Source organism: Lucilia cuprina, chromosome 6 (assembly GCF_022045245.1).
Source record: "Lucilia cuprina isolate Lc7/37 chromosome 6, ASM2204524v1, whole genome shotgun sequence".
In the NCBI taxonomy this organism is placed as follows: Eukaryota; Metazoa; Arthropoda; class Insecta; order Diptera; family Calliphoridae; genus Lucilia; species Lucilia cuprina.
Genome location: NC_060954.1, coordinates 10,904,980 through 10,914,467, shown reverse-complemented (window position 1 = coordinate 10,914,467; position 9,488 = coordinate 10,904,980). Strand labels below are relative to the sequence as shown.

Genomic DNA, 9,488 nt, shown 5'->3' with positions numbered 1-9,488 from the left:
TTCTAGTTCAGTTCTAATTCAGTTCTAGTTCAGTTCTAGTTCAGTTCTAGTTCAGTTCTAGTTCAGTTCTAGTTCAGTTCTAATTCAGTTCTAGTTCAGTTCTAGTTTTTTGAGGTCTATAATCAATTATATAATCCAGTGTATAGTCTGCTGTATAGCTCAGAGTATCATCTGGTTTATAGTCCAGTCTATACTCTATTATATTCGTTATCATGTTCTCTACTACAGGTCCTATAGTTGAGTGTTGGCAAATTTTATTATCAGCTGATCCCTTCCACAGTTGTTAGCACCATTTATAAAGTTGTTGTAAATATTTTTGTAAAAATTTTATACCATTTGGAATTGTTTTTTTTAATTCACTAACTCTTAACCCGATTTTTTATCTGAATAAAAAAGTACTAAACATTTTTTAAAATAATTTTTTTAACTTATTTAATGAAGAAGTAAAATTTTGTAATAATTTTATTAAAACGAAACTACACGTCTTTAGAAACCCCAATGCCTGAAGCTTTAACATTACCCGGTATGGCTGACGCAGAGCCGGACTTATCTACTTTTGAAAATAAAACTGGACTGGCGGAGGATATGAAATTTCTGGCCTCTATGCCAGAGTTGTGCGATGTAACATTTTTGGTGGGAGACACTAGAGAGCCAGTATGTGCCGTGAAGGTAAGTGGATGAAATTAACATTTATTGATCCAATGATTATTGAGATATATTTTATAGGCCGTTTTAGCTTCTCGTTCGAGGGTCTTTGCCAAAATGCTTTATGCTGCTCCCTCGCCGCAAAGAAAACGCGAAACCTCAACCAAGGAGAATAAGTTGCGTTTATTCCTTAAACGTTCCTCAGAGCCTTTATTGAATTTACAAAATGCTGCTCAACAGGTGAGCAAATGATTCCTTTAATTTATTTTTTAATTTTTTCTTAAAATTTTTTTCAATTAATTCAAGTGTAAAATGTTTTCGCTATAATAAATTTTATTTAAATTTATAAGCCAAACAATTATCATACATTTATTCATTATGTTCATTTAAAAAAAAAATCGTTAACTTTCCCATTACATTTTCATTTTCAAACCAAAAACAAAAAAAAACTATATAACTACATATATAGAGAAGTGGTTTTACCCAACAATTATCTCCGATACCTGAGGTAAAGTACATTTTCAAGTTGGTTTCGCAAAAGCATTAAAAAAATAAACATTTAAAAAATTTCATTCTTTACACGTCATTAACTCTTTTATGTCTCTCTCTCTTTAACTGTCACTTGAGTTGTCATTTATAAACAAAATTAACTTGAAAATTTGCCTGGTTTTATAGTATGAAATTGTTTAGCTCAGTTCACAAGCTCGCTCGCTCGTTCGTCCATTTTATACATTCGTATTTATTTGGATTATAAAATCTTTTATCTGATTTGCTTCCATGATCATATATTATTGACATTATATATTACTTAATCTAATTAGTTTTTATTGGTGACTATAATACTCATATTCTATTCATAACTTAATGATTCTTAACCCACTTTATGCCATTATAAAACATTTACACTTTTTTTGCTTAATTTAAATATTTTTTTGAAATATTTGCATGTTTTATTATTTTGCATTTGATTTTTTCAAAATTTTGGATTGAGTTTCTATTACAAACACAAATACAAATATATTTAAAAGAACCATATTTATGATCTATATTAAACAACTCTTAAAATATCGCTTGTATTTACTATACTTTAATCTACAGACTAGACTATGGACTAGACTATAGACTAGCCTATAGACTAAACTATAGACTAGACTATAGACTAGACTATAGATTAACTCTTTTATGTCTCTCTCTCTTTAACTGTCACTTGAGTTGTCATTTATAAACAAAATTAACTTGAAAATTTGCCTGGTTTTATAGTATGAAATTGTTTAGCTCAGTTCACAAGCTCGCTCGTGACTAGACTATGGACTAGACTATAGACTAGCCTATAGACTAAACTATAGACTAGTCTATAGACTAAACTATAGACTAGACTATAGACTAGACTATAGACTAGACTATAGACTAGACTATAGACTAGACTATAGACTAGGCTATAGACTAGGCTATGGACTAGACTATAGACTGGACTATAGACTAGACTATACACTAGACTATAGACTAGACTATAGACTAGACTATAGACTAGACTATAGACTAGACTATAGACTAGACTATAGACTAGACTATAGACTAGACTATAGACTAGACTATAGACTAGGTTATAGACTAGACTATAGACTATATTATAGACTAGACTATAGACTATACTATTGACTTGACTGTAGATTAGACTATAGACTAAACTATAGACTGGACAGTAGACTAGATTTTGCGAGACTATAGACTATAGACGAGACTGTATACCAGACTATAGACCATATTATAGACCAGACTATAGACTTGACTATAGACTAGATCATAGACTTGACTATAGACTAGACTATAGTCTATTCTATGTTTAGATTATAGATTTGATTATAGACTAGACTTTAAGCTAGACTATAAACCAGACTATAGACTGGACTATAAACTACAGTATTCTGTAGACTAAATATCGAACATATTTGTACCTCTTTCTCTAATTCCATGTCTGCTAGACAAGCACTTCATTTGTTCTGCTTTGACATGACTCCATAGTTGTACTTCAACCTCTGTCTGTCTTTCTGTCACACAAGTGGTAGAATGAAATGTAGTCCTTTCGTATACAAATCTTCATTAGCTAAAGAAATCTTACAATAATTCCGTTACTTCTTTTACAAACTATCTTTTACTTTCGAATCGTTTAAACTAAATTCAACTAAATTTTCTCTTTAACTATAATTTTCATAGATTTTAGGAAAATAATTACTAATTTTTTTTCTTATAACATTTATTCAGTGTCTTAATATTATTATAGAAAATAGAGAGTTATTGAAATTTATAAAAATGTTGTTAATTAGTTTGATTATAATCTAGTTGCCAACTTTCTGAAGCTGTAAAAAGTGGGCAACATTGTTTTAGTGTTTAGGCAACATGTTTATAAACATTTCTCTATCTCTCTTGTGCGCTCTTTCTATATTCATAATAAAATATGTTTTCAATTCAAATTTGTTATAAAATTATTGAAAATTTTTGTATGAATTAAGAGAGACTTACTTTTTAAAGAATTTATCATAAATTTCAAAAGATATTGTGAAAATTATATTTCAAATTTTTTAAATATTTATTTTTAACCTATTTATGGAAATGCGAGATATATATATTTCAATTTCTTAAATGTCTATGATATGCAAAACTTTTTAAAATTTGTGGATATAAACTCAAACAAACTTTTCAATATTCCTGCTTTTAGCCGGCTGGTCAGCAACATCAAACCTTAATTATAGAAGAATTTGAACCGGATGTTTTCCGTCAACTAATCGAATACATACATACGGGATGTGTCACCCTACAGCCGCGAACTTTGTTGGGTAAAGAGTATAAGAACATGGAGTTATTATTAAGATAATAACGATTCTCTTTTTGTTGTTGATTTGTAGGTGTCATGAATGCTGCCGATTATTATGGTCTAGAGGAGCTGAGACGTGCATGTGGTGGTTTTGTACAGTGTTGTATTAATGTAGATACAGTTTGTGCTCTACTATCCTCGGCTGAACGTTATATCCAATATAAATGTACTAAAAGTTTAGTTCAGAAAGTTTTGGAATTTGTCGATGAACATGGCAATGAAGTTTTGAATTTGGGCAGTTTTACTCTGTTGCCTCAACATGTGGTTAGATTGATTTTGGCCCGTGAAGAGTTAAGAGCCGATGAGTTTACCAAGTTCCAGGCAGCTTTAATGTGGAGTAAAAAGTATAATGATAACAATCCGGTAAGGAGAACTAAATCTTCTTTTAAAGGCAAAAAAAACAATGTATTTGCAACCTTTTTTCAGAATATCGATATGAAAGAGATTTTGGGTAATTTCTTGGAATATATACAATTCCATAAAATACCCGCCAATGTTTTGATGCGTGAAATACATCCTTTGGGTTTGGTGCCCTATTCCATTATAATGAATGCTTTGGCCTACCAGGTAAGTCGTAATTTTTTTATTGGAATCTAAAAGATCTTTAAATCTTTTTTTTAAAACAATTAACAAAATTGGCTTTTGTTTTTTTAAGAAATTGCTTACGAAAATTAACGCTTTTCTATTTATGCATTTTTCCATTTTTTTTCCTCAATTAAAAACACTCATGATCTTGCTGTATTATATAACATTGTCATGGGCGTTATTGATTGTCGTCCCTTGTGTCCCCCCTTTATGTCTGATTCTAACCATTGCAGGCAGACCCAGAAAGTATCGACCCCGGAAAATTGTCTCCCAACTCTAGTCGAGTGAGAAGGGCTCGACAAAATCAAGGCAGATCGATGTCCGTGCAGAGTTCACTTGATCCCTATGGTTCGAATACAACTTTGAGCTCCAGCGGCAGCAGCGATCCCACCAGTGGCCCACATAATACCAACTAACATAAGTTGAACGGCCCCTCCTCCTCCTCCTCCCATCACTCAACACATGGACGTCACAAACACAATCAATCCCTGCCCAAAATACGCAAAGCTAAATCGCAAAGTTTTCGCACTCGTCGCAGTCCCAGCGATCGCCGCAGTCCCATCAATCCTCAAGGACCATTGACTTTGAATGCCATGCTGACGACCAACGATAAGGGGCTTAGTCCTCATACACCCAAGAGTCCCATATTGCCGCATCCTGAATCTAAAAGTCCGGGTAGTGTGTCGCAGAAAACGCCCACCACTTTATCCCGACAGGGCACTTTGAGGGCTTCACACAAACGCAAAAGCAGCATGACTGGTTCTTTATCCTTGGCCCAGGGTAGAAAGAGTCCTGTGGGCTTTAATAATGATCGCAGTCCTCAAGGTAGACGCAGTCCTTTACTTGTAGCCAATGATCGTTTAAAATCACCCAATGAATTGCCTTTGCATTTGGGTTTTGGTTCAACCACACCTACCGCCAGATCACCTACCGGGGATAGACGCAGTCCCACCTTCAGTATACACACCCAGGAGAGACGCTCTCCGGTGGGAAGTGCTGCTCCTTTGGATTTTTCTCAGATGTCACGAAGAAGTCCTACTTCTACGGTGCATGTACAAGATGCTCATGGTCGATCCACCTGTGATGCGGCCACAGAACCAGACGATGCCCGCACTCCCACCAGCTACAAGAGACCTTCTATAAATCTGTTCACACCGATTTACTTCAGTGGCGATAAACGCAGTCCCATAGGTCCCATACCGCCTATAACGGTTTCCAATCCCGCAGAAACCTATCGCATGGCCGAAAGCAGCAATATGGAAAAATCTCTAGAAAACCAAAAGCTCTTGGAGCAACGTGAACGGGAGGAGCAGGAAAAAGCTGAAGCAAAGTCCGGCGGCGATGCCAAAGATCAACAGCAGCAACCGGAAAAGAAGAGCGTAATGCGTGAGATTTTGGCTTTCGTGCGCAAACCTTCAAAACACATATCGACGCGCACGAACCGCTTTGCTAATGCTTTTACCAGAGCCGAATCGGGTACATCTAGTGGACCGCTTATACGCCAAAGTACTTTTTCAGCCAGTCCGGCGGCCTCGTCGACGGCTGCAAAGAGTGCTGTAGTCAAACAAATGTCCGAAGTTGGATTCGAACCAAAGATGTCATTGAAATTCTCACACTACGCTAAAATGTCCTTGAAACTACGTCGATCTGCCCGCGGAGATGAGGAGAAAACGAAATTGCAACAACAACAACAGCAGCAACAACAAACACAATCGAATGATAGCAAACGGCCCAGTTCAGATTCAACGGGTACTTCATCAGCCGGTGGCGAAAGTGGACAATTGAATATTCACGAAGGCAGCGGCGGTTCGGGTAGAGCTACACCTTTAAGCGATATACCGTTCGAGCTGGCCAATGTCCATTTCGAAAAGGTAGGTGAATCCTATATCAAGCATGATAAGAAACTCGAGGAAGAACCAGAAGATGGCGCTGAACAAGGCGATCCGACGACCGATAATATTTTAGCTAATCTGGTGGAAGAAATCAATAATTCTTTGAAAATTTCTTCTTTAACCACCGAAAACTCGGGAGCGGTTCATCATTTTCAGCGTCGCTCTGAAAGTCGTGAACCCATCGAACCGCGTATTAGCGAAGAACGTGAATCGGATTCGAATGATTTGATAATACCGGAAGATTTTCGTGCGGAATTAGTTGAGATTTTAAAGGGCTACAAAGAGGAACCGATTTATGTGAATCTCATAGATTTGAAAAAAGAAACTGAAGAGGCAGAAGTGGCCGCTAAAAAGGCCTTAGAGGCGGCCACTTTGGGTTCTTCTCTAGAGAAGTCTCCTTTACAGTGTCCTATTATAGAATTTGAACCGCCTTCTAGGCGTTCCTCGTTTGATCCTCCCCGGTCACCATTCTTAGAGACCTTACGCAGTCCAGGCGCTGATACCGATGTAAGTTTGCAACGTTTAGAATCGGGTGGTGATAGCTTTGAAATGGTAGAAGGAGATCGTAAGTCTAGCAGGGCAGAATCAAGCTTTGATTGTCCTTATTCCTCGCGTGAAACCAGTTTTGATATCTCACGCTATCAATCGACCAGTTATGAAGATCAATCTTCTAGTTTTGAAATTGTAGATATGGACGAGAAGGTGAAGAAGTCTAGTATAGATTTGAGAAAATCTTCCATAGAATTAGTAGATGCAGAGACTTTCCAAAGAAGCAACTCCTCAAATGGCAGGAAATCTTCTTTGGAGACCCATTTTGATTATACCCCCTCCGAGGCTAGTGGTGCTGGCATGGGTGTGTCTGGTATGGGTTTGAGTACGGTTAGATCTCCAAATTTTCCCATGACTAAGAAACAAAAGACCGAAACCTTTAGATCTTTACATATATCACCCTTTAGTGCCTTTTCACGTGCACGCAGTCCTCTGTCCAATCAAACTTCTTCGAATTATAGTTCACGTGATAGCTACGACTCCAGCTCCTCCAGTGTGCCCCATCATGAGCCACCACAACGCAGTCCATTTGCTGATCCAAGTAAAAAACATTTTCCCTTGACCATCAAACAGAAAGAGGAAGAAGTTAAGACTTTCTTGTGCACCGATCAGAGATGTGCCTCGATCTTTGAGCCACGTCCAAGTTCGGTATTGACACAACAATTTTCCACCGGCTCTATGTCCACACCCTCGGGTTATGCCAATGGCACACCCAGAGCTTTAAGTGCTGCCGGGGGTAGTAGTGCAGGCTGTGGCGGTTTTTCCTCAGGCAGTGAATTTGATCCGCCTTCTCCACGTCGAGCTACTAGTGCTTCACCCAAACATACATTTACTTTTCGCATAGTCTTGAAAAAGGTGGACAGCTCGCCTGAAGCTTTATGTCCTGAACGGCATCGTAGCCGCATTATCGATAGATATCGACGTAGAGATAGTAGACGCAGGCGTTTACAAACTGTAGGCAAAAGTGTTTAAGATTTAGTGGAAGATTATTAAGGAATAAATAGTTAATGCAATCAAGGTAATACTGGGAAAGATCTTCACTAAAGGAGAAGTAAAATTTAGAGTATATATTTAGGCATTAAGCGAAATTATCAAACGATTCTAAACTCAAGCTCAAGGTGTAGGTTAGATAGAGTTTAAACAAAACAGGTTTTCTAAGCAGACAATCTTTATTCACTTTTTTCATGTTTTTTTGGAAAGGAACTACAAAAAAAGTCTGCCCGGAAAGTATTAGTTATGGAAATATTAAAACTTTTTAAACTTAAAATTAATCAAAAAGAAAACGAAAACACAATTTAAAGGTTAAAGAAAAGTAAAATTAACATGTGGCAACTTTGTAAACAAACATAACGCAGGGTTGGAAGTTTGAAATGCTTAAAAATTAAAGGTTTGTTAACAAATTGTGTTTTCTTCTCTTTTTTAGAAAAAAAAACAAGCGCCATCTTATGATTGCATAAACCCCCTACCATTTAATAATAAAAACAATAATTTTTCCCTTAAAAACAGAAAACAAAACAAATAAATGTGAAACTCCCTAAGAAATCCAAAAACAAACAGTTTAATATAATCAAATATGCATTTTTTTCCATATTTCATATTTCACAGTGTTGGTCAACTAAGAAGCACATTTAGGCAAACAAATAATAACAACTATGTTTTAGATATTTGTCCTCTATATCTATAATAATTGTTTAAATAAATGTTTTATGTCTCCTAACTAGCACCATTATTAAATTTCAAAATTCTTTAAAAATTTTAAAATATTTTTTCAAAATATCAAAGCAAACAGTATTGGTCATCTAATTACAATTTAAATAGGTTGTTAACAACCCGCTTAACTTGTTTTAAGTTTAACTAAACCTAGTTTAACTTTAAAGTTTAAAAAGAAATAAAAAAAAGTTAGCTGATCAATGCTGTAAAATAAAATATGGAATTTTAACACAAAAAATCAAAACTTTTTGCAACAAATTTTTTAAAAACATATAAAAGAACAATAAGGAGCACTTCACACAAATTTTTGACAATCTCTCAGTGTTTTTTTATTAAAAAAAAATAAAAAAAAAAAAACAAAACAATAATTTAAAAAATCCAAATGAAATATACAAAAAAAACCCAAAACCTCCAAAAGTCTGTTGTAGCCCTTTAAAAATCAACTTTTACAAGAAGAATAAAAATTTGAAAACATAAAAACAAAAATATTATATTAAAAACCCCATTACCTGATAAATGTTAAAGTTTTTAATTAAAAAAAGTTTTTTTTTACAATTAAGTGTCTAATATTTAAATTATAAATAAATAAATAAATAATTTTCTTCACTTTTTCAATGTAAAATGTCTTAAATGGTTCCTGTTAAAGTATATGAAAATTTATTAAAAAAAAACTTAATATTTTTTTATTAAAAAAATATATATTATTAATAATAATGAAAATTTTTTAAGCTGGTCAAGGGGCCGTACTTTTTATTAAATTTAATAAATGTTTAATATATAGAAAAAAGAAAAACACAAAACTTCATTTATATATATAGAAAACATATCTTTTAAATTAAAATTAATTAAAATATTTATATGTATGTATATTATTAGTAGTTAATTTGGCTTGTTAAATTTACATGTTAACGCTTTTTTTATTACAACAAAAACAAAGCCAAACTATGGCTGTGCCACATTTTTTTCTAAATAATCTCCATTACAGTTTGACAAGCACTAGAGAACAATAACAAACGTAAACAAAACATTATCATTACAACAAGCTGCAAACAATAACAAAACACTTACATACTTTCGTACACATATAGAAAAAATAAAAACAATAACAAAAAACACGGTAAAACAGACATAGAAAATTGAAATTTAATATTAGTACTAACTCATAAGAAGACTACACTAGATTATATAAATATACACAACTATGGACTAAACTATAGACTAAACTAAAACATACA

The 9,488-nt window shown here is 34.3% G+C and overlaps 1 protein-coding gene across 4 annotated transcripts; it reads left to right on the top strand.

The window, feature by feature from the left end:
• The first annotated feature begins 332 nt into the window (after positions 1-332).
• LOC111685674 (serine-enriched protein) lies at positions 333-8,610 on the top strand. Of its 4 annotated transcripts, XM_046954916.1 has the most exons (8): positions 333-669; positions 727-885; positions 1,115-1,153; positions 3,362-3,479; positions 3,549-3,880; positions 3,944-4,084; positions 4,336-4,385; positions 4,560-8,610. In XM_046954916.1, the coding sequence occupies exons 1-8, from the start codon at positions 499-501 to the stop codon at positions 7,513-7,515; spliced, it is 3,966 nt and encodes a 1,321-aa protein (XP_046810872.1). In that variant the 5' UTR covers positions 333-498; the 3' UTR covers positions 7,516-8,610. The 4 variants fall into 4 exon arrangements, with proteins under 4 accessions (XP_046810872.1, XP_023303706.2, XP_023303705.1 ...); XM_023447938.2 differs by lacking the exon at positions 1,115-1,153 and having other exon boundaries at positions 334-669; XM_023447937.2 differs by lacking the exons at positions 1,115-1,153; positions 4,560-8,610 and having other exon boundaries at positions 361-669; positions 4,340-4,525.
• Positions 8,611-9,488: the final 878 nt, after the last annotated feature.

Bases quoted from the DNA above. Each gene is read 5' to 3' on its own strand.
- LOC111685674 (XM_046954916.1), top strand. From the start codon at position 499: ATGCCTGAAGCTTTAACATTACCCGGTATGGCTGACGCAGAGCCGGAC. The intron at 1,154-3,361 runs GTAAAGTACATT...TCCTGCTTTTAG, and splicing joins AATTATCTCCGATACCTGAG to CCGGCTGGTCAGCAACATCA. The intron at 3,480-3,548 runs GTAAAGAGTATA...GTTGATTTGTAG, and splicing joins ACAGCCGCGAACTTTGTTGG to GTGTCATGAATGCTGCCGAT.